Source organism: Oreochromis aureus, linkage group 6 (genome assembly GCF_013358895.1).
Source record: "Oreochromis aureus strain Israel breed Guangdong linkage group 6, ZZ_aureus, whole genome shotgun sequence".
NCBI classification, from domain to species: domain Eukaryota; kingdom Metazoa; phylum Chordata; class Actinopteri; order Cichliformes; family Cichlidae; genus Oreochromis; species Oreochromis aureus.
The window spans coordinates 21,342,241-21,368,232 of NC_052947.1; the positions used below are offsets into that span (position 1 = coordinate 21,342,241).

The 25,992-nt window shown below is 38.7% G+C and overlaps 1 protein-coding gene across 3 annotated transcripts; it reads right to left on the minus strand.

Annotated features, from left to right (window-relative positions):
- Positions 1–537: 537 nt before the first annotated feature.
- On the minus strand, positions 538–25,992 carry ugt8 (UDP glycosyltransferase 8). Of its 3 annotated transcripts, none has more exons than XM_039613768.1 (7): positions 25,699–25,992; positions 20,912–21,005; positions 19,576–20,408; positions 15,257–15,399; positions 7,176–7,252; positions 5,905–6,124; positions 538–4,793 (listed from the first exon to the last, which is right to left on the minus strand). In XM_039613768.1, the coding sequence occupies exons 2-7, from the start codon at positions 20,928–20,930 to the stop codon at positions 4,421–4,423; spliced, it is 1,665 nt and encodes a 554-aa protein (XP_039469702.1). In that variant the 5' UTR covers positions 20,931–21,005; positions 25,699–25,992; the 3' UTR covers positions 538–4,420. The 3 variants fall into 3 exon arrangements, with proteins under 3 accessions (XP_039469702.1, XP_039469701.1, XP_031606872.1); XM_039613767.1 differs by lacking the exon at positions 25,699–25,992 and adding an exon at positions 21,291–21,378 and having other exon boundaries at positions 4,421–4,793; XM_031751012.2 differs by lacking the exon at positions 20,912–21,005 and having other exon boundaries at positions 4,421–4,793; positions 25,699–25,991.

The following is a 25,992-nucleotide window of genomic DNA, read 5'->3' on the forward strand; positions in this document are numbered from 1 at the left end:
TTTTTTTTTTAACTGTGAGTCACTGTGTCTGTGTGTGTGTGGTGCATGCGGGGGGAGATGGGGGGGGTTGGTTGGTCTGCAGGCCCCAGCAGGCAGAGTGAATAATTAAGTAAGCGAAGCAGAGTACCAAGCTGGGTGTTTTGTTACCCCACTCTCACTCAGCACAAGCATACAGCATTAGATAACCCCATCTATCCACGAGTGTGTGTGCATGTGCAGTTGGCTACTTTAGATGATTCAACCATTTGATACCTACAAAAACCTCTTGCTGCTTGGCAACAATTCCAGACAGAAAGCCTATACATCCCCTATCACACTGAGACTGGCTGCATCAACTGCTGCAATCAGCATCAGCCTCGTCTGGGCTCAAAAACATGAATCGCATGCGCTCCTCTGTTCAATACTGCTGCACAGCGGCATTGAGCGCATGTAACACTTTATAACGATATTATTTTGTTTTTCTTATTCTTGTATATTTTAGTTCGGTGAGAAATTATATGCGACACTATAGGAAGCACGGGAAAAAAGTTTCAGTCATCTCTGCAAACAAAATATGCTTTTTTATTCAGCATTAGCATTTTGTTTACAATCTATTTACAACATGGACACACATGACAGAACAAGTGATGACTTTTTTTTGCCTAGATTTAAAATGAAAGTAAAATAATGTCGAACTAACTACAGTGAAGTGAGGACAGGTAAGGATGGCGCAAAAGACGGCAGAATACACAAGGAATTAAAGAGAAAGACAAAGATGTGGACAAAGGGAACAAGCTAGTACACTACAGAAAACAGAGCAATGATCAGTTATTCAAGCAGGTAAAATATAGACATCACGAGAACAGATACACTCGACTTTATATTTACTGAAACATAAAGTTGGGGCATTTAAGTATGTAGGGTACAACACTATTAATACTGAAAAACTAAAAAACAAAAAAAACAACCATCTTTACAAACATTTTCTCTTCAGATCCTGTTCATAGCTTGCGTAGCACCAGCAGGCCCATCAGCCATACCCATCATGGGCTGGGTTGGGCTGTGCAAGTGCTGTTATAGCTCACAGAGAAAAGAAGGTCATAAAACTTCTCTGAAATATTTTAAAGTATTTGTGAACATTTTGGTTGGATGTTAAGTTCTTAACAACATTGACTAGGTTAAATGTTCCGTTGCCGTTACATTAAGGTTGTTGTTGTTGGTAAACAGTCCCTCTGCTACGATTCCATCCATAAAAAAAAAAAAAAAAAAAAACGTAGAAGAACAAGAAGAAGCACAGTATGTGTAGCATGGTAGTTTGATAAATCAACTAAAGATCCCACGTTCATGATTTTTTTTTCTTCTCCTAAGCCTACGAGCACCTTCTAAAATACAAATTAGAAGGACAATGAAACCCTGCAGACTCTAAAGATGATCTTCGGCTGGCCTTGTACTTTGAACTCAGCAAAAGACAATTTCCCCACAGGGACAGTTATCACTTTGACACATCATTATTCATTGTAAATGAGGGGTTTATTTCTATAGTTTGAACTATGACAATCCTTTTTTACTTTTAAATACCTCTCTGTTATCTGCATTTACAATTAGCAGGCACAGTGGCAAAAATTTAAAGAGTAGAAATAGTGACAACAGTTAGGTCATATACAGTCATGCCCAGAGTTTTGGATAGTTTTGACTTGACTCTTCAAGATTCAGCTCAAGTGCAGTTATTTAATCATCAAAGGGTTAAACAAAAATACTGCATGAACCACTAAAGAATTAAAACCTTTTTTTTTTCCCCAATGCAGTTTCTTATTTTCAAGATGTCAGATATAATTGAAAAGAATGGGTGTGAGCTAATTTTTTTTTGTTCTTCTTTCCATAAATTTAGCAGGTAAAAATAGATTCCAAGCATGGAATTTGCATTTGGAAACCATAGCTGTGAAAGGTGGTCAAAAGGAATCTCAATAAAACTGAAACAGGCCTCATTCAAGGTCCCAAAACAAAGCAAATTCATTAGAAACACAAAGAAAAACCAGGGTTTTGGTAAGTTCTGGAGGAAAATAAGCCTGGATGATAAATGAAGGCAACAGGTGTATGATCCCAGGATCCTTTATACAATAAAAACACCAAACCCAGAAGAAACCAACCAAACTTCATAAAAACTATTAGAAAAGTCAGAGCACTTCTGGAATTGCACTCTTCAACAGGTTGAAACTCAAAGAATGATGGAAAGAACAAAAAGATATTTGGGACAGCTCACAACCAATAACCTAACACAGTAAGGCCAATATAATGAATTGGCTTGAGTGGTTTCAAGTGGCTCTGGTCACTAGGATTTACCGATGACAGAATGAAGTCTAAAGCAACAGATTGATACTTTCTGCTCATATTTAGCCAAATGCAGCAAAGCTGACTGGACAGCAAGGGTAACTGTTCAGATGGACAATGACCGAAAGCATGTTGTGAAATGAACCCAGGAGTTTTTGAGGTTAATGACCTGGAATATTGTGCAATCGCTGAAGCTGCCCTCTGATCCCAACCTGGTTGAGCTGCATTTCACTTCCAAAGCAAACCTAAAGACTGAAGACAATAACTGAAAAAACCTTACAAATGTCCATGGGTTCTAGGCATCAATAATTACTGAGTGCAAGTAATTTTTAACCGTTTATTAAAAGAATGACTATTTTATTTTACTAATTATATTTGAGCCCTAGAAAACAGGCTAAAACTGTTGTACTTCAACAGTTAATGCAGCGTTTTTGTTCAGACCCCTGAATTAAATCAAAGCCTCCACTTGAACTGATATTGATATTTTGATATTGTGAGTGCCACTGTTCAAACACTACACGTGACCAGACGTTATAGAAATAAAAAGCCACATGAACCTCATCTCTTGTGCTTCATTCATACCCCAATTCTAGTCCAGAACAACCACACACACGTATTCAAGCACACTGCGTACCCATAAATCTGTGTAACTGTGTACAGAATGTGAATAACTCACACTCAGAATTAATATAATTACAGAAGGTAAGTTTGCACATAAACCTCAACAGCATTTCTAAAAGATTTACAGAAGTGAAGCGCTGAATGGAAATCTACCTGAACAGAATAATTTAAAAACATCTGTAACACATTAGAATTAAAACATTTATTAACAAATAATTAACAGCTGAATCATAGTTGAATGATGTACAAAGTGAAGCGTAGCACTGGAAATGACAAGTAATAAATGTTTATCAAAAAAAAGGAGCGAGAGATGAGGGCTGCGGAATTAAAACATGGGGCTGACGATGCAACTAATCATGAGTGTAAGTAATGCCCAGACTCCTCCCCTCACTACATGAGCTTAAGTAGCTTTCTGATCTTGCTTTGCCTGTTCATAATATTGTAATATCGTTACTGCAGAAAAAAACAAAAACATGATCACCTTTTCACAAGGACAAGCCACAGAGAGTTCGGCAGAGTCGCTCTCTACCACAACAAAAGTCAGTCAAGAGATAATGCAAAGACTGCACAGCTAAGTGCAGTCACAAGTTGGCACCACCTTGTGAAAAGGGAAAACAGTGCATTGACAAACTGGCCAGCCTGAAGACAACGGTACATTCTGTGGATAATGCAAGTAAAGAACACGCAGACTGAGCCATACTCACGCTGACTGCTGCCATCAGCTGTTTCTTTGTTTGTTTGTTTCACTAGTATTAAGGACAAGGATGGAGTGCAGATGTGGGCTTAGGATTCGGAGTGTACATGGTGCTGTCACACCGACCGAGATATGAAATAAATTAAAAATAAGATACGTTTAAAAAGTCTGATCATTAAAATGCATTTGTACAGTAATAAATAGTTTTACCCTCTATTTACAGTTCACCAAACACTTGGAGTTTGCAGTTAAAAACCTTTAATGCTAAATCTTTCAAAAGCCATCTTAATTTGTTTTGTTTTGATTTTTCGAGGATGAGAGGGTTGGCGCTCAAGATTTCCCCTCTCCGTCATCCTTCCACTGGTAAGGAAGGCAGGAAGACAGAGAACAGGCAGGAAAGAAGACGCACGTGTAGAAATAATCTCCCCAAATATGTCTTTCCTGTGTTTCATCCTCAAAGAATTCCCAAATTTAATGATATATTGCTGCACCTGCTGTTGTGGTCGTTAAAGTTTTTGTTAAATTTACCTCATCACACACACACACACACACACACATACACATACACCCATATTCACACACACACACAGATTTTGAGCACCCGATGTCTTGCTCTGTCCTCACACGACGCATTTTGTATCCTTTCCGCAGCCTCTTGCTTGTTCTGAATAGCAGTTGCCACTAGACGCAGACCTAAGAACAGCCTTCTTTCCAAACTTTCATAAAAACAGTGAACCAAAAGCTAGAGCTGAGTCCGTAGGGCAACTTCTTCCTCATCCCTCTTAACCTCTCGAAGCATCAATTGATCTTCTTTTCATTTTTCAAGGAGCCGTTGCGTTTGTGTTTCCCATTGGCCATGTTCTCATTATGACAATGTCCATTGGCCATGCTGCCATCATCTGTGACTCCTTTGCTGTGGTCCCTGGACTTACCCCGCAGCAATCGTGCCAACCGGCGTACAGCAAAGACTGCCAGAGCCATGGCGGCCCCTACAGTAATGACCACGTCCAGCAGGAAATACTGGTAGAGGGACACCTCGTATACAGCTGAGCGCAGGTGGTTCGCACCGTTGTGACGGAGAATATAGCCGATCCAGTAAACAGCCCTGCTCACAGGGTGGCCTGGTTGATCTTTGTGAATATTGGAGAGATAACGGGCTTGCTGGCGGTACCTAGGTTGGTAGGTAGAGGCAAAGTGAGATGACATAAAAAATGAGGAAGGAGATTTGTTGAACAAACGCTGCAGTCACAACCAAATCAACATATAGCTTAAAATATGAAATATTATAGACACCATTATATCACAATGACCTGATATCATGAATGGTCACCAGGGGGTGTGCTACGACGCTAGGAAAAGCTCAAAGTCAGAGTTCCCTGTGTGGCTTTCTTTATCTTGCTAAATCACCATAGTAACTACTGTTGAATACATAACCTAGTCAGGAGGTTATGTTCACCGAGAGAATCACCAATTCTCTCTTTTATTGCATGTTTTAAGAGCAATGTAGACTCTCTGCAGGGAGGATACGTGTGCAAGTTGTTAAAACATACTTTATTAAAAACACTAAATGAAGCACAAACTGTAGGTAGCAATGCCAGAATGTGCATGTGCAGAAAATATATAAATGTTTTTGTATTTTAGCTATTTTTGAATTGCAGCCACTAAAATACACACCAAGAATATCTGTTCAATCAATAAAGTTAACTGGCAACTAACTAAAGTGATTTCCACGCCTCCGATATTTGCAATGGGACAGTAACATTTAATGTTTAAACGTATCCAATTAAAAGTTTCAGTTTCAGAAATAAACAGCAGCACAGAGCGCTGTTGACAGTAATTAAACTGAATTAAAATGTTTATTTTATCACAGTGCGTTAAATCACCAGATTAACTGTTTTCTGCAGCATTAATCTCTTGTCTTAAATCGCAACAATTGCATTTTACTGTTATTTTTTTAATGTTAATTAAAGATTTTTGTCAGGTTTGTTTAATCATCCTCGGCACCATCAGATAACATTCACTCAGAGGGATCATTTTGTGCAGAACAGCAGTCACATGATCTGTGAAAAACGCCTTTTTATGTGAATGGAGTCTCAAGCATAGAGCCCAGCCTAACAGAGAAAGTTGATAACCAACTTCATAATACCTGTTATCTCTGACCTGGGTTTGAGGTTCTAGGTAAGCTAAAGGAAGTCTGGCTGTGTTGCACTTCGATCGTAGCACACCCCTCAGATCTCACTGATAAAAGCAATAATACACAAAGCAGTACAAGACAAACTAACCTGGTGTCTGTGATGACGCTGCTCAGGGCTGTAAAGAGGTCTTCCTCTGTCATGTATTTCCAGTGCAACATGATTCCCATTCCCTTGGCTGCTACGCGCGTCATGGTATCATAATGGTCTCCAAAAAGAGGTACGCCCACCACCGGCACACCATGATACATGGCCTCATAGATGCTATTCAAGCCCCCATGGCTCAGGAACGCTCTTGTGTTAGTGTGACCTAGATGACAAGAAACAACAGGTCATTTTTTTGTATGTTAGGCATAAAGTTTTTGACGGGGCTGTTTTGCTAAGATTAGAAACAGTTTACAGAAACTGAAACAGCAGCACATCTTTGAAAAAGAAAACCCCCCCAAAAGAAAAAGGAAAACATTTTAAGACCCTGGCTTAGTACAGTGGGTAACCATAACACCACAGAAAAAAAAATATTTTTTTGTCATTTTTCATTTTATAATGCTTCTCACTGTCCTAGTGTGTGTCCTGCAGGTAAAATGTTTGAGTTTCGGCAGTCTTGCCTAACCCAAGTGCCGTTACACCATCGCATAATAAAATCCTTGCTGTCAGTCACTGAATGTACCATATTCCTCATTCCTATCAGGCACAATGAATCTGTGTGTATTTTTTCTGGTGACGTTAATAAGTAGGTAAAGAAGGGACCCATACTACACAAAACCTAGTGAGCCGCACCCACAGGGTGAAACTGACAAAGCCTGAGGGATGTGTAAAAACTTGTCAAGCAGTAGGACAAAAAAATTAACGTTCTTGAGAAGACTTTTTCAAGGCAAATATAATAACAGAAGAGCTAAATATTGTTTTTCTTTTCTTTTCTTTGAGTTTAGTTTCATTTAGTTTTCAGTGTGAGTTTACATCTTTCAGACTCGTTTCTATAATTTGAAAGTTTTATATTTGATATTTTTAATTATTGTAATGGGGGCTCTTCATCAGATTAGAATTTAAGAAGGTCTGAACAGATATTATAATACAAACACCACTTTGCAGAAGCAGTTAACTCACATACATGTTAGTGTTACCGTTTCAAAGAAATGCACCGAGGTCTGCTCATATTTGTTAAATTTTAATAATCTTGCAAAGACAAGATCAAAATTACATGTTCTATATATTTTTAATTAATTTTGCCATGAACATTAAAAATGATTTTTTAACTACATCTATTTGATTTGTAGTTTCAGTTAACTATAATCACCTATAAACACAATATATTGATAAAAGAACTAGATGCTAAGTTTTTTTTAATGATCATATGTCCTTACCTAATAAGTCATTCTGAGGCATCCAATCAACAAGCTTGGTGTTGTTGCCAAGGTTACTGGGTGGCACGCCAGAGAATCTGAGGAGGAGGAAACAATGCAGAGGACAAACACTGAAACAATGTATTTTAGTTTTGAGAAGAACATCTTAAATTTAAGCCAATTAAAAAAAAAACCACAAACTTCAGGTGCTTTAAGTAAAATTTTATTAGACTGATGATATATAAACGATAAATAACGCACTTGCTAATATCTTAATAATGCTTAAAAGTGTGACATTATTTTAAAATGCTACCCAGACTTTATCAGTAAAACTCAGGTAAGAAAGTCCAAGTTTCTTCATACTCCACATACTGATACATTTGTAAAAACAGAACAATCTATATTTTTGGCTTTTGTCACATTTTGATGCAAGTTTTTTGGTTTCTTTTTATTTGTTATAGTAGTTTCTTAAAAAGTGTTTGCATGTCACACTGTCACTTGATTGCAGTTTTTAAATGCTAAATGAGGTCAGTAATATAGAGCATGGTTGGAATAGCGTGCTGCCAGAAACAGTCTGTTTCCACCCACAGTGACTAACACCGCACTGTGGTGCAGTGGTAAACAGTGTCGGTGATGTAGCTCAAGCAGTCTAGCGCCACATCCACCAATTATGATTCTTTCTGCTACAATGTATAATTTCTTAACACTTCTAAGACACTGGGGGAAAAATAATTGAAATTATGAAAATATAAAAGAACAAAATGGGACTACAATGCAACTCACTGCACAGGTTACTTGATTACTAATGAACACTTAATGATTAGTGTTAATTTCCACAATAATGTGCTCAGCCACATTTTTTTTAACAATGTTAAAAAAATGTCTTTGTTTTAACACAAAGATTTGGATGTTTAATCCAAAGAGATCAGAAGTTATCCATAAAGATTATGCGAGTTGTGTTCATCCTTCAGGATTAGTCTGCCAGACAAATCATAGTGACTAACTTTAAAACGATATAATGGTAAATGGCCTGTATTTATATAGCGCTTTACTAGTCCCTAAGGACCCCAAAGCGCTTTACATATCCAGACATCCACCCATTCACAAGCTACATAGTAGCCACAGCCACCCTGGGGCACACTGACAGAGGCGAGGCTGCCGAACACTGGCGCCACCGGGCCCTCTGACCACCACCAGTAGGCAACGGGTGAAGTGTCTTGCCCAAGGACACAACGACCGAGACTGTCCAAGCTGGGGCTCGAACCGGCAACCTTCCGATTACAAGGCGAACTCCCAACTCTTGAGCCACGATCGCCCCACATATAACCCACAGACTAAACAGACAGTCTAGTCAATGCATTTGTTTAGCTGCTAAGAGCTGTGATATATGTAAATGGGGATAATATTAATGCCAGCCAGACAAGGTCATTTCGAAACTGTAAGAAAACGTATATACAAAATGAATCATGCATAAAATAAAGAAAATCTTATCTTTTGAAAACTGAGACCGATACTATGGCAACAGTGAATCTAGACCGACCCATATTAACAAATTTTGTTGTCCACCTGCCAACACGTTTAGCAGCACATGGTAACATTATCTTATTTCTATTCCCCCCCCCTTTTGTCCAGGCTCAAAAACCTTTTTGTTTACTCTGTCTCAGTTTACATTCTTTTGCTGATAATCTTTTTCTCTTTGGCTTAATGTGTAACTTCCCCTAGATAATGAGACGGCCCAGTCTCTGATAATTTTGTTAAATGGTGCGAGTCCTATCGTCAGTTAACCATATCTAAGACAGAAGTTCTCATACACAAGAGGTCACATTGTCTAAGGGTCAGATAGTGGAATGTATTTGTTCTCAAAAATATCTCGCAACAGTCACTGACTTTAAACTGAACTTTGAAGCAAACTGTGAAGCTGTGTGCAAAAAAAGAGGCTATCACGTTTGAGGAAGCTCTGTCATCGCCGCATTGATAAAACCCACTGATGGTTTTATCATGCTTCTCTCTTTTATCCTTTCCCTTGGTGTCATATCTGTAACGAACAGAAACTCACTCAATCAAATTGTTAAATGGTCTAACACTCTGATCTGTGAGCCACAGCTGAGCCCAGCACCCCTCTATACCCTGTATTTCTTCAGTATTTTGTATTATGCTTATCTGTTAGCTATGGTCCATGTTTGTATTCTCTTCTCCATTTTTCAATACAAACACACACCTTAATATCACAAAAAACTCTAGGACTGACTCTCAGGTAATAAATCTACATCGTTTACCTCTACGCAAGTTTCTGTGTGCAAAGTGTAGAAGTAAATTATGGGTCACTAAAACACTTGTCGAGTGGTTTCTGGCTGTCTGTGATATCGCCAACTGATCAGGGAAGACATATTTTTCACAGTCATGAGTGACTGAGAACCAAAGTTGCGACAAAACGACATGAAATACACCCGTGATTTATTTATTCTGAACTTCTCTTTCACACTCGTGCTGAGTGGGCCTCAATCAACTACTTTGTTGGTAATGTTCAATCTAAAATTTCAAGTGTTAAGCTGGGCATACACTGTGTGATTTCTGGCCCATTTTGAGCCGATTTTTGAGTCGTGCGACCGTTTTGGTGATCGGCCCGATTTTGGCCTTCATCGTGCGTCGTGCATCGTGTAGTATACGTGGGGTAACGAGAAGCGATTAACACCTCACGACCAGCTCCCGATCGTCAATCGCTTGGTCGGGAGGATTTCAAACCTGTTTGAAATCCTCCCGACCGTGGTGAGGGTGTCACCGCAGCCGCTCACACTGCGCACGCGCAAACACGTAAAAGTCGGTGAAAAAGACGGAGTAGCACAGCAGTGCAGCGTGTGATCTGGACACAAGCGAGGCACTTGTAGAACTTTGGAAAGCTCATCCGAGCCTTTTCGATGTGGCCTCACAAAATTCACGACCACAACAACCGTGAAAATAGTTGGATTTACACTGCTGTTCAATCACAGCTGCCTGATCAATGTTTTTCATTAGAGATTTAGCAAAGTTGATGATGGTGTCTGTGTGAGTGAGAGACAGAGAGGGAGAGCGAGCGACAGAATTTCTGTTATAACCTTCATTTTTATGGACGCACAGTGTGAGCACTCAGGTTGCATCAGAGCATCGGGCCGTATAGTGTGAGACCCTGCATCGTGACCGACGAACTTCTAACCCCTGCGAGTCAATCGTGCAGTTTGAGCAGGAGCTGAATCGCGCAACTGAAAAAAAAAAATCGCACAGCTTTACCGATGCAGTTGCTAGCATCACGGTAGCAAAATCTAAACCTAGATGGCAAAAATTGCAAATCTCCAAGTTTATTATGAGTTTTATAAATGCCTTTGGTTATAGTATATCAGAAAGAATAACAACAAGGTTGTTCCAGAAAAAAAAACCCCCAAAAAAACCAACAACAAAAAAACACACTTCAGAAAATTTTTTACATATTTCTAGACTGACTGGAAATGTGGGTGTGTCTTTCTGGCACAGTACTGAACTGGTTTGAATCTAAGTAACAGGGAGAAGTTTTGTCAACTGGCAGTTGCACTTCAGGACAAAAATGACATTACGTTCCAAAGCATGCTACTTCAAACTTAAATCATGGAAACCAAAAGAAAATAAGTAAATAAAATTAAAAAGAAAAGAGTTTGTAAAAAAATTTCTTATGTGTGCATTTAAGCATCAATAGAAAATTTTTATATACTTTTTTTTATGTCTTTGACATTGAAAATGTTAAGTGGTGGAAGCAAAACATTAAAATTAATTATGTATTTTTTCTGACTGACATTTTTGGCAAGAATCCCTTTGACCGTCTACAGCGCCCGGCACATAAAACAGTGATACATTTTTTGTAGCAAAATTACATAAGCATAGCAAATACCTATAGAGCTTTAAACAATATCACCATCATTGATCAGGTGGCATTCCTTGCGGTTGTGCCACATGACTTACTGGTTGGAACAGTATGTTTATTTAAATAACAAAAGTCTTTCCAATAAGCTGACATTTTCCTAGAGCCACCTGACATGCAAAGTTTACCAAGCCAACCTACCTGAATTTTGCCACCACTTTATATGTACACAGCACATTTTAAAAGTAGTGTTTACAAACTAAAAACCCAAGCAAAACTCATTAACTTAATCATCATAAGTCTCATGTTTATTTCTGGGGCACCCTGAACTCCAAGACAGAAAAAAAAAAAAATACTTATAATTTCTTGGTTCATTTTCAATATATCAAATATAAAACAATTCCATTGTATTTTATTTTGAATTTAATATTCATCACTTAAACACCATTTTCAATTCTCTTCTTGGTCTGCTCATTCAAACGGGTGATTGTGCCGTGTGGCAATTTTGGAGGTTTAGATGCAAAAGCATAAAACAATATGTATAATTTAAAATGTACCGATAAAATGTATTTTTACTAAACAGACTCAACTCAACAAACCACCTCCTACATTTTTTTTTAAAGAAAATAATGCACTCGACTCAAAAATATGCAGATCATGCCACTGACTAAATACTCATGTGTTTTTTTGTGTGAGGAGGCATTTCCGCACATTCAGCATATGCATGCTGCATTATGACTCCCATCTGTCCACCTCTATCTGCTTCCCTCCCCTGCCCGAACTCTTTCATCTGTCTTTAACAAAGCACCAATTCACTGTCCTGCCCATCAAAGCCTACATTCATGGAGCCAATTATCAATGACATGATTCATTTGGCTAGCTCCCTGTTCCTGTCATCAGCCTTCTTCCTTTTTTAACCTTTTACTTTAGAAGGGACACTAAAAGCTGCATTACCATACAATGTCACATAACTGTTGCCCTTTAAAAGAGGATCTTGCCTGTTTGCAATCTTTGTTTGTTCTCTCCTGTGATGAGATTCCTGTATAAAAAACCTGATTATCATACCATGAAAAATTAGGGAAGTGAAAATGGGAATGCGTTTCATTTTACTTTACGCAAGAAAAAGATGATTCAGTATCATAAAATGTTGTACACATAAACGCAACCCTCATTACAACAAAAGCAGTGCTTTTTGTTTTAAATAGTCATCAAGTTGACACTGCAACCACAATGGGATCATCTGAGGTCCCTCCACCCAGTTTTTACAACAGTCAACTCTTGCAGTTTAACATTGCATGGGTAAGGCAAGTTGCTATAAAGTTCACTCGTTCCTCTTTACCACCCCTCTCACCAAAACTAAATAAAACACGCCACGCATATGTACAATGACCTCATTTTACTAAGGCACAGAAGGTCAGTAAGCTAACACGAGGATTTACTAAATAAACTGGCACAAGACAAGAACAAAGGAGCCTTATTTCACCTTGAGCTTTAGCGATCTGTTTAATCTGTATTTTCCAAAAGAAAAGAAAACAATCCCAATAAGATAATCAGTAAAGTCAGCACAGAGGTCTTTTTTTTAAATTATTTATTTATTAGTGACTCTGAACTTTATCCTTGCACTTCTTGCCTTTTCTTTTTCACCACATGTGGGATCTAAAAATGTGATGATACTATACAAAGGCCGACTCGAGAGAAAAGGAATGGCACAATGTGGTATTATGATTTTTTAAGTGCTACAATAAAATGAAGACTAATCACTAAAATATCTGTATTTGCAGTGCGAACACTGAAAACATGACGAGAAAACCTAAATCTCTGACCTAAAACCTAATAAAGACAACATGCAATGACATACCTGCATTTACACAGAGGAAAACATAATGGAAGGTTAATAGTTCACTTGTATGAGATCACTGGAAACTGTGTAGTCATCCCTCTACAGACCAGCTGCCAACCTCTACATCCAGGTGCCTGTTCTACATTATATACCCATCAGTGTAATGTTAAGTGTATCTACTGCAAATCAGTACTTTGCTTCTGGATTCACATTACAAAAAAAGTGTTGTTATGTGATAAAATGTATATATCCTTAAACCAAATAGTTATCCTTTATCCCATATTTAGTTAAAATAATGTAGGTCAATGTGATAAATGAATGGCAAGCTTTTCAAATATACCTGTTAAGGATTAAAGGATTGATGGTTTTAAAGTAATATTAAAGTAGCCACCCCCCCCACCCCGACCTCTATCACTCAAGTTTCCTTCATTTTATTTTTAGAGTTTGTGACTCAGGTCAGCAGATAATTGCTACTGGACTGTGTAAATGATTATACTGAAAGATTAGATTTAAGGCACATTTATCTCTCTTTCAGGGTAATTGCGAACATTTTAACCCTGAAGGGCCTCTCGTTATTAATTAATCTTGAAAGAAGTAAACAGAACTGAATTTGCTGCAAATGCAGTTCTGCGGCTAAAAGTAAAGCAGCAACTGTCGTGTCACATGGTCATACATTGTCTGCACCTCACTCACATACGCAAAGTGTGTTTATTAGAGCAATACTCGGGCTGAATTACTTATCCTTGTGATGTGGCTAAATTTAGAAAGAAAAAAAAAAGCAAAGCTACTTCCATCGTTAAACTATAAAGGGACTATTATCTGATGTCAAGGTTTCCTGTGGCAAGAACATGTTTCAGCATTCATGGCGCAATTTTATTTGATCTACCTGATGACCTCTAGTAAAAAATGTTCTGTGGGGATGGACTTTGACCTTACAGGGTTGCCTGCCTCCTAGAAACAGAGCACCACCTCTAATTTACAATGTCAAACAGTAGTATGATATTGCTAATAATAAAGTGGTGTGATTTCCTCTTTTTTGTATGTTTGTCACACTTAAATGTGACAAACACACAAATGCAAGTAAATGCAACATGCAGCTTCTAAATGAAGGTGTTTATTATTAAGGAGAAAAAAGTGGCTCTGTGTGAAAAGGGGATTACCCCCTAAACCTAATAAGTGGTTGGGCCACCCTCAGCAGCAACAACTGCAATAACTAGAGGTGTGTCCTTTACAGCGGTGGAATTTTGGCCCATCCATCTTTGCAGAATTGTTGTAATTCAACCACAGTGGAGGGTTTTTGAGAATGAACCACCTTTTAAAGTCATGACAAAGCATCTCAATCAGATTCAGGTCAGGACTTTGGCTAGGCCACTGCAACATCTTTATTTTGTTCTTCTTAAGCCATTCGGAGGTAGACTTGCTGATGTGTTTTGGATCATTGTCATGCTGTAAGATACATGTGAGCTTGAGGTCACGAACAGATGGCTGGACATTCTCCTTCAGGATGTTTTGGTACAGAGCAGAAATTATGGTTCCATTTACCACAGCAAGTCTTCCAGGTCCTGAGGCAGCAAAGCAGCCCCAAATCATCACACTACCACGACCATATTTTACTGTTGGTATGATGTTCCTTTTCAAAAATGCTGTGTTACTTTTACACCAAATGTAATGGGACACACACCTTCCAAAAAGTTCCAAATTTCTCTTGTCAGTCCACAGAGTATTTTCACAAAGGTCTTGGAGATCATCAAGATGTTTCTGGCAAAACTGAAACTGGTTTTCGTCTTAGAAATCTGGTAATTTTTTTCTTATGGTGGAGTAATGACCACTGACCTTAACTGAGGAAAGTGAGGCCTAAAGTTCTTTTGATGTTGTTCTGGGGTCTTTTGTGACCTCTTAGATGAGTCGTTAACCTTGAATTAACCTGAATTAACCTTTGAGAATGTTTTGGTCTACTCCACTTTATCAGGCAGGTCTTATTTAAATGATTTCTTGATTGAGAACCATCAGGCCTGGGTGTGGCTAGAGAAGCTGAACTCAGCTTTCCAAACATGTGATACACCACAGTTAATTTATATCATAACACCTTCATTTAGAAACTGCATTTTGCGTTTACTTGCATTATCTTTGTCTAATATTTAAATTTGGTTGATGATCTAAAACATTTAAGTGAGACAAACATACAGAAACATAGGAAATCAGGAAGAGGGCATACACTTTTTACCACCACTGCAGGTTTCTCCATAAAACACAACACACAACCAAAAAAAAGAAACAGAAAAGAAAAAAAAAACTGTGCCTAGTGGAAGACTGTTGTTAATTTTAGGTTTTAGAAAGTTCTATTCACATCTTTTAAATTGAAAGTAGAAAGTCGTAAATTGAAAGTAGATTCTTTACCTCCAGATAACACGTTGGGGCAGTCTGGCAAGGGCACCTGCGAGTTTGTGAGCAATGTCACTGGAAAGGTACTTTACACCGGCTCCAAATGACACAACTACAAAGCCGTGCTCTTCTGTGTCTTTCACCCAGTCCTCAAAATCCTGTAGGAACATTAGGGGGAAAAAAAGACAAAGGAGGGATAAAGTACAATTTTATAGACTTTGTACTGATGTGTGTGAGCCTGAATGAGTAATATTACCAGACAACAACAATGATCAAATCTATCTGGTTTTCATCCTCTTAGCTTTTTTAAAAACAAACAAAAAAACACGTATTTCATATTTGAAAGTGCTCAGGATTTTTTTAGAGCCTTAAAAACAAATACATGACATCAGTGTCAATAAAACATGAATAAGTCACATAAACTTTGAACACTGTTTTAGTCATCTGCTAAGGTTTGCAGTCACGCCTATGTGATGATAGCATTTATTGTACTGATATAGCAGAGTTTATTGTGCACATCCATTTTAACAGGTTTGCATATAAATGTAGGATGATGATATAAAACTGAATAAATGCTACAATCTAACTTTAATATGAAAACACAGTACACTAAACTACTTTTTTAATAATGTTAGAACAACTGGTAATTATGTCTGAAGGCTGATAAGCACAGAGGCTCTAGAACCTAATAACATAACTATATTGCAGCCTGAACACACTGTAGAGATACATCTAAGTTCAAATCCTTTGATTTTTAGCATGAAATTATATGTCGATTAACAAAAAACTTAATACTCTCTACACCCTCAACCATTTAGTATGCATTTTGTACTACTCCCAGATTTTTCTATGTATGAGCTGATATAGGTGCAATCAAAAAACATTAGTCATTCCTGATCATCAGCAACCAAGCCCAGAAAAAGTGACGCTAAATAACATTCAATATGTACACAAGTCTTTTATAGCACATTTTCACCTATTCAAAATGTAAACTCACAAAGAGGGTAATATACCTAAGGCTCCGGTCGCACAGGCCTAAGGCCACTTAGCAACCACAGGCAATCACCAATTGCTAGGAACAAATGTATATTCCCAAATGGTCAGGAGGGTTGCTGCCTGTCACTGTGAAATTGATAACTGCTAAAGCTCCAAAGAGACAGAATCAGTTACCACCTGACAACCACAGGTCATTGGGAGAAAAGAAAAAGTGGATTCTCCAACTGGTTGGCAAGTAATGCTCAAGCATTTCTGAAGATAGCTTGTCAGGCTGACATTTTAGTTTGAAATTCTAAGGTTTGGTATATTTAAAGTTTCTAAGAAAAACAGGACTTCTTGTTGCTCAAAGAAAACTCAGCGGAGACCTCTATCAAGAAGCAATGCCACAGATCCCTTTCAAGAGATCCCTTCATTTGAATTGCCTTTACTGGAAGTAACCCTGATGCCTACAGTTGGCCATGTAGGAGAGTGAAATCACCAGGGTAACAATACATTTGAGTATAGTTATCCATAATGGTGGACTGGAGCAGATGTCATTAACCCATGAATGTTTGTTTTTGAGCACTTCTGTATTATTTAAAGCCAAGTTGGGTATTTCTGTGCTCCAAGTTATAATTACTAATTGAATGTTTAACAGTCTTTGCAAGTTTGAGGCTGGCAAAGTATAGTATTATCTCTATGAGTTACAGCAAGGTTAAAACATTACCTTTTATGGCATCATTTTACAAAAAAAAACAAAGAAAAAAAAACTTTTGCGTACTATTGACATGTTGAACCTAACATTCTAGCGATCCTAATTAGAGACTATCCAATACCTTAAATGCTCACTTTATTCAACGCTCTATTCAAATAAAAGATTTAAAACTATCAACACTACAACTGAAATAACAGAACCCACGGGTTCCTACAAACTACACTAAGCAATTTAAAACCACAAATCTACATATAAATCGAATACCATATGCTTTTAAAGCACTCTTCCTGGAAAAAAGGAGGGCTCATCCATGAGCAAACCTGCAACTTGAAACACTTGGTTGCAGGTGCTGTTTTTTGGGGGGGGGGGGGGTTTCTTTTTCTTTTTTTAGTAACAGCCTGCCATTACTTGGACTACAGTGCTTCTCAATAGGCACTTGAAAAAAGAAATCATGACAAACAGTCATTTGAGTTTGGGTTTGCTAGGGTTGGATGACTGGACTAATCTATGTTGGCTGTTTGCAGTTGCTTTTTTTGTCCATGATTGTTGTCATTTTATTTTGCAAATTTAGTTGTCTGAGAATTTCAGTTGGTAGGTAATTAATTTTAAAAAGATGTGCCGTCTTCTTTTTGGTTGTGTTGAGCTAGAGCTGAGAGTTGACAGTTATGGAGATTCTTAGCAATATTATCAGGGTATGTAGTACAAGAACACCGTGAATGTTTCAACACCAACAAGTCTGTGCACTTTGATCATTTAGCATCACATGTTATTCCCAGCTTTTTATTCATTTACAGGCATTTACACATCCCTAAAAATATATTTGCTCTTACAGGTTGTTGAAAAGACAACAGGCCTGATGTGCACTTAAGAAACCATTAGTTTGTCCTATAGTAAAACATATTTTTGTAAAAGTGAGGATGGAGTGACTAACAGTGGTTGGGGACTGATCAGGGAGCAGCCATGGAGAGACAGGATTGCCGGACAAGTAGAGAGAGAGGCAGGTTAACGGTCCAGCTGCAGGAGCTAAGGCCGCCCTGGCACAGAGCAGCTTCACGGGCACACTGGGCTCTGTGTCCCAGCAGCATACCCCCTACTGTCCCTACAACGCGGCCTTAGTGACCCCATAAAAGAGTCTCAGTGTCCCCAGAGTTAGCGTTAGAACAATGACCTCGTTCTCCCTCCACTTCCATTATAACCCTCCACACAACACTGCACAATACTCCCTATTGGCTGGTGTGGCATTCCTAAAACCCTCCGCAGCAGATACCGACAGCCCGCGCTCGCAATGTCCAAACGCTGGACTAACCCCCCCATCACTACCCGTCCATTGAACCCAAACCAATCCTCGCACCAGACTTTTCTTTGTAGCACATTGTGATTAGAAAATATCACAAGTGATCCAAAAAAAGATAATGGAAACAAGCTGGTGTGAATAACGGCAAACTGTGAAGACATACAGAGGAAGTCGTTTCAAGAGATAAAAGTGCAGAAAAACAATTCATTAACTAGAGATGTGCGAATTTGATTGAAATTCAAGAGGAATGTTGCAGCCAAGCCTTTGCGAGTGCCCAAAGGGTTGTTTTTTAACAAGTGGTTAATTACTCCTCAACTATTTTTGAAAAAAAAAAAGAAGCCAAAATTCTATTGGCTCCAAATTCTCGTGTGACGATTTCATGTTCGTCACTGTTAACAGAATACATCTGACAACTGACTATAAGAAACAGGGATTAGCCATTATTGTCTACTTAATGATACTGCAGTTAAATAGAATAAGGCCTTTTCTGAAAAAGGGCTGCGTCTTTGATTAACTCTGAATAATTCAGTGACAAAAGAGAAACAGTTTGCAGAATGGATTTAGGCTAAAGAATGAAAAAAATAACGAGTATGTCCTTTCTCATGCCTTTGTATTACCTCTCATAACTCTTCAGGGTTCTCAAACACAGACCACACCCATAACGAAAGCTTACAGTATTAATGTTTGTAAGTAGCATTAGTTTGAATGCTATGCAAACAGAAAAAATATATATATAAGTTCTTTCCCCCTACTGAGTATCAGTACGAAAAACTAAATATTAGTAAAAGTCTTGGAAAAAAAATGCAGCTTCCCATTCTGACCAATAAAGCCACATATTTGCATAATGACCTGTTTCAGCTCTGTTCACATGAGCCAGCCGTTGTACTGCAGTGCTTTTGTCACCAGTGCATAAGAGCGCTCATTTTATGCTCAGCCTCCTATAGAGGCCTCTGTCAGCACTACATGCAGATGCATTCATGAAATGCAGGCTCCATTGTGTAGATCTTGAAATGAATAAGCCTATCTCAAATACAAAGTTAGCATTAGGGCTGAGTACAAGAGAATAGGACATGTAAAGGTGTGAGGTGCCACACCTGAGAATTTGAATGCTATAATTGTTGTACTTTTAACATTTGCTGCTTTCTTATGATACTGTCAGCAGTGTTTCATATGAAGGACTGATTCAAGACTACGGTCACATTTGTATCAGTGTATTAAAATACCTTGCTGTGCGAGCTGTTTAAATGCTGCATTAGCCAAAAAGAGACTGCACAAGTTCTCTTGGACATGACAAAATAAAACAATCCTTGTAATAAGCTCGTCAGCTTTGTGTACCCTTTTGGTACTGACCTGTGGGAGTGGGCTGGGAGGCTTGGTGAGGATGCCACCTATGTACACCACATGTGGAAGAGTGGGTCTGGGGAATTCCAGAGCCATGTCAGTGCAGAGCATCCACAGCCGGCTTCCCTGCACCAAGTCAGCCATGGCCACTTGAGGCTTTACTCCGTGTTTCTTCATAATCCGGTCATACTTGGGCAGTGCGATGTAATGGACTCCAAAGCGCTGCACGAGGTAAACAGCTGTGTTTGCGATCCTCTGCATCAAGGACATGCGGTCGGTCAGCAGCGAGTTGAATTCCGGTACGTATGATAACGGGGCCGGGGCTCCAACCTCTGCAGGGTACCACAGGCCGGTGCTGAAAACAGCATATTGCACACCCAGGATATGAGCAATCACAAAACCGCACATTTCATTGGGGTCCACTAGCAGCAGGTCAAACTTGGCCTCTTTCAGCCGGTTCATTACTTCAGTATTGCCAACGACAGCATCGCAGTTCTGAGAGTAGTGGTCAAGAATGTCAAACAGTTCGAGAAATGTCAGGCGGCCTGAGAAGATGTTGGTGACTTTGGATTGGAGAAAATTGTCAGCTGTGGTGCTGTTAAAGATCCCTTGATAGCGCTGTAAATGGTAGTGAGGAGAGGGCGGGACCTCACGACCCTCTGAAACTAGAAAATGGGTCTCGTGGCCCTCCTTGTGTAGAGCTGTTGCCAGCGTTTTGAAGATGTAGAGGTGCGATTCAAACATGATGGGTGGGACCACAATCACTTTAGCGGCTCTTGTCGTACTGGGACTCCACGTGAGGAGGCCCAGGAGGAGTAGGAGTGATGAGGGTAGTAGCATAGCTGAAACAATAATAATAATAAAAAAAGAGCAATATTAGGATTACAGTTGCAAAATGCACAGTACACACATTCCAATGCAATATTATAATACAGATATAGATCACTGTTTATCCAAAAGCAATGCATCATAAAGCTTTATGTTTACTAGGAGTTAATTGTCTGTGCGCTTTGCACCTTCAAGGAGGAGGCTGATGGAAAATTACTAATCAGAAAGAAGCCCGATCAATACCGAGAGAAGAAACGGCCAATTAGACGAGTTTATTAAGTCAAGATAAACCTTTATCTCTATCAGCAGAGCGTGATTCAGAGAGTTGAAAATCTTATTTCCTGTTCATTGAACTTCAAGCCTCGAATTGAATTCAGCTGTATTAATTTTCTTTCAGTTCTCTCATACATACAAATCAATATTAAGAAATTACAAGGTCTCAGCTTTTGTGCCGTTTCATTTTTCTGGCATCAAAACATTACATTTCCTTATCAACTTCTTCTTTCTTCTGACGTACTTCGATTCCACCGCTCCATTTCTAATCAGCCTGTGCCCAACTGTCGCTGACATGGTGTGGGTAGCACCAACGTCATTCTGAACCTCCAGCCGCCCTATTCACAAATACAAACACAAAGAGCTATTATTGAGCCTCCATTGCATAGCCTGTGCCCTATATGCCTACACTCATTCTCTCTCTCTCTCTCGGCCCCTCTCACTCGGATTAATGATTAACAGTAGAAGCCTCTTTATGGAGGGTCATCCATTACGCAGGTTACATTAATATACAGTGGCTAACCCATACGTTGCTCCGGGTTTTACACTTTTAGCTGTGTGGTGATGACATCCAAGGGAAATGTATAAGTTACACTATATAACAATGGGTGCTATTTAAATACCTGTAGATGAATGTAGAAAGTTATATATCGGTCTGGAAGCCTTTCAAGGGTGAGCCATTTATGATATCCTCTCTGTCCCACAATACAGCTCCTGCATTTTGTTTTGTCATGGCGCGATATCTCCTGATTGTATTACAATTGCACCTGTTGATTCTGCTCGCCTTATAGCATTCGATCACAATAGGAAGCCACTTGTTTAACCACAATATGGAGTTTCTCTCTGCAAGGCCAGGTATGAAGAGGGCTAAAGGCTGTCACCATTTTGCATTAAAATAGCCTCTGCATGTTGTTACAGACACTTCTCAGCGCAGACTGTTGATGGTAACTATAGAAACCAGCCAATGTCTACTGAGGACTAAGATGCGTCATGACTTAGGTTACCAACAATGGAGTCTGGTTACCGTGTGTGAAGGGACAGCTGAGGAGATGATCTGGATTCAGAGAATTGAAGGATATAATATTATGGGATTATATGGATGGAGACAAAATGAGATGGGGAAGATTAGAGCAAACTATGAACTTATTTTAAAATGAATGAAAGCTTGGGAAGACAGCTATTGTAGTTTGTAAGTTAATAGTCCCAGGTGAATGCTGGGAGATAAATCAGTGTAATGTTGATACTTTTGATATTGTGCCATTCATCTTACGAGCTAAGCCACTGTTAAAATATACAAATGTAATCAGACAAATGTGATGTAGCCAGTAATGGCTGCAAAAAACTACAATTAACATCTTAGTCTGCCCATGCGGGATACTGATTTCCTTTAGATTTACATGATAATTAACAATGATAAATAAACTATTAAGATGAAGAGATAAACTTTGTACAGTGCTTAACAAATTTATTAGACCACCACCCAATGTAAGGCTTATGCCACAGCTGCCCTAAATTAACAGTATTGGTCAATTGAAGAAAAAAATCTAAATTTAATGCATCTGCAACGGTTAATCTTCCAGTACGCACCAGCTCTTTAATCAAAAAGATAGAGACTCCATTTTTTGTTTTTGATGAAGATGCCAAATTACAGTTATTTAACAGAAAAAAAAAATAGTTTCAGTCGTTGAATGTGATGCTTGATCAATATCTGACAGCTCAGACATGTCCAGACTAAAATTTGGTTGCACGATAAAAAACAATATAATCTTTAGTTTTACACAAGTTTTTGGCAGATTTCTAAAATTTTTGTTTTTTTATGACAGCTAGTCTAACAAATTAGTTAGGCGGTGTATGTAAGAAAAAAAATATATTATTAATGTATTATTAATGAACAGAAAATGCTCTGGACCCACTATGCTTCTACTAATGTTTACCATAAGTCCACAATTCTATCCAGTTAAACAATAAAAAAAAATAGTAAATGTCTTTTAAAGTTCTGCTGTAATGTATAACTGTCTATAACTTACATCCAAAACTAAAACTTCAACTGATGTGCAACACGTTGTTACTGCTAGATTTTTAAGTGCATCGTACACTCCAATACAAAAATTTAAAAAAAAAAAAAAAAAAAAAACTAAGCATAGCAACCCTTCTGCACAATAATTTTTATGTTTTTATTCAAAATCAACACAAAAGTAACTGAGAAAGAAACAATTTAATAGTTTTTGAGGCGGGAAAAGGGACTTTAACTATGTGATTATCTTAAAATTAGTCTTCCATTCAGGTTCTCTGTTATGTAGCATTTTCTGCACACATAATCTCTTATGCGTTACTAAAAATCAAACCAAGTATAGTTTTGGCAGGAAGCACTTTTATCCAATCAGTGCCACAACATGGTAATTATGGTGATTAACACTCTCTAATGCAGACTAACGTTTTCGGGATGTAACACAGCAGGAGGAGGCCCCTTGCTGTTTCCACAGTAGGGGTTCATTAGTTCAGTTCACCCTGGTGAGAGCGGAGATGTGACATCCAAGAGCTGATATTAAGTCAAACACAAGTCAGCCTTTAGCTATTTATTTTTGGCTCATATCTCTCAAGTGGAGCGAGATAAACTGGTCTTAGGTTTATTTGCTGCAAAAAAAAGAACCCAACTGAGGACCTTGAAGGGCAAGACTCACTAGCCTGGGGTAATAACGCTTGAATTTTAGAAAAATCAAAGAAAAACACTCTAAAAGATTAAATGGGCCCAGACATCCAGATGATGGTAGCTTTGAAGTCCTATTGCTCGGCTAGCTGGTGACTACGGGCTGAAAACAGCTTCGTAACCTGCCGAAAGGTGTTAAGGGTGATGCAATCCTTTTCTTTTAAATCATGCCTGAGGTTAAACCCTCATAATGAAATCTGACAAAGCAACACGTATCTGGGCCTAGTGGCTGCATACGAGTGTCATCAACAAAAAAATGCAAGTGCACGTATGTGTGAAAAGTTATAACAGGTCAAGTCTATAAAAGGTTAGTTGAAATTCTGTGATATCTGCAAACATAATACTTTGTACCGTTAACTCTAAGATGGAAGGTGATGCAAGAGCACTTCACAGATAAGTAAAGGTCAAGAGCCTTTAGATCTTGAATTTTGGTGAAAACAAGCTGAAAAGTGGGGGGTAAAAAAACCCAAAAAGCAACAACTTGGCTTTCCCAGGCCAAGACATGTGAAACGCTGTTTGTAATAGCAACATGGCTTTTTCTTCTGCACGCCCTTATCTCTTAAAAGCTTCATCAGCATTTTAAGGAAAAGGTAATAAGCACACTGGCTACAGGTATCTGCTCAGAGATAACGTGTTCTCTACTGACAAAGGGAAAAATCATAGTTAAATAGGTCTTTAGAATTATACTTCCATTAAATCATAAGAACTCTGTCAGTCAACAAACCAGAAAGAAATTCTGTCTCATTCTATTTAACCTTTTTGTCCAGTATAAGGTATTTTCCCCTCACCTTTACACCTTTACCTTGATTCTGTACACGCGACTACCCTTTTACTGCTCCCTCCCTTTCATCATGATTATGGCACTGCTACACAAAAACAGGTCGGACAGGCTCAGTCTTTTAAAACGTTGTGTCAGCAAAGAAAACAAAGAACTAGACTGGGACAGAGTGGATGAGTTTACAGTGAAGGTATCTCATTAATGTGAACTACAGATAAGGAAGCACCAATCAACGTGGTCAGACATGGTCTGTCTTTTTCAAGAGATAAACACTGTGTCAGGAAATAAAGAAACTAAAAAGGAGACTGGGATAAAACCAGTGTGTTCCAGCAACCGATGTGAGCCAGAAATAAGGAAGCAGTGATGAATGTGATAGGGGAATTTACAACCATCACTATTTGCTTAAAAATATGAACAATGAGGAAACAAAATAGGATTAGTGAGTACACAGTTTGGTAAGTATGGCAGGCTGTCACAGTCTAGGAGAGTTATCCTTTTATCCCTTATAATAAGGGTAAGATTTGAGCAAAGGCACAAGTCATAACACAAAGCAACAGTCTGACTGTTAAATCAATACCGCAAAGAATTTCTGAGGACGAAATTCATCCCAATCGAAATTCAACTTACGTTGGTCTGTTTAGCAGTGACTGTCACACTTGAAAGCAAGAGTGACATAACTACCTCTGGCCTGACAGAGACTGAGCAGTCAAGAAAAAGAAAAATGTCAGCTGATCACTTTGCGTCGGAGGAACAGGATTGGCTTAACAGGTGCTCTGATGTTGACCCTCCCACAAGGAAAAAAAAAAAGTCACAGAGAATCGCCGTCTTTACGCTTGGTATTGAAATACCTTAGCTTAAGGTCATATAGGACAGTCCACTGGACACGTGATATTAAACTGTAAACAGTCAACATCTGTAATGGAACATTAAAGTCCGGCCAACAGATTTGATATCATGTGTGATAAGTAAGCTAACTCAAAAAAAAAAAAAAAAAAAACACACCAATGTAGTAGTGGTCGTGTTTGCCTATTTCTACAACTCTTTACATGTTTTACAGCTCTCTATATATATCGATCATAGCTTAAGTCATGGGAGAAAAGGTTATTAAAAAAAAAAAAAATCCTTCAAGTCCAGAAGCGCAAAAATCCAGGGACCAAAAATTATATTTTTATGAGGAAAAATGTATGAATAAAGTTGTCCACCACACAGACACACACACACATATCCAACACTGCAAAATGGATCAGCTTTTGAATTTAAGGAAAAAAGGCGAAACAATGATTCTCGGCTAAAGAGAGACATTTTCGGCATGGATATTTCGCAAGGGACGTGAACACAGCATAAGACATCAACCACCTGACTACACCTGCACCTCGAGGGGGATGGGGACAGCCGGCTGAGCTTTAAGAAAAGGTAAGAAAGTAGCCTGTAACCTGTCATCTTCATCAATATCAGCCACCTGTATGAAAAAATAAAACTGCCAAGTTTTATGGGCGAACCAGGTAACAGCACCTGTTGATTAAAAATTCGCCTGGGTTGGCCTTACCTGGGGACTTCAGTGTAGTTCGGGAGAAATTAAAGGTGAAACTGCAGCAGTCTCGATTTTCCTGAAGAGAGTTTTACGCGTCGTGGAGAGACAACGCAAAAGGTAGTCAGTAAAACACGTCCCCCAGCAACCGAGAACGAGCGGAGGGAGCATTAAACTCAGAATCCCACACAGGAGTGGCCGAAAGGCGGGACTATCTGTGTTGCAAGATGGAAGTGAGGGAGTGGCAGAGAGAAGGGGAAAAAAAACCGACGGAGCGGTGGAGCATAACAGCCCATACAGGTAAGCCTACAT

Excerpts from the sequence above, each read along its gene's own strand:
- ugt8 (XM_039613768.1), bottom strand. Across the intron at positions 6,125-7,175 it reads GCCTCAGAATGACTTATTAG|GTCACACTAACACAAGAGCG; the intron begins GTAAGGACATAT and ends CTTGTCATCTAG. Across the intron at positions 4,794-5,904 it reads AGCGTCATCACAGACACCAG|GTACCGCCAGCAAGCCCGTT; the intron begins GTTAGTTTGTCT and ends CTACCAACCTAG.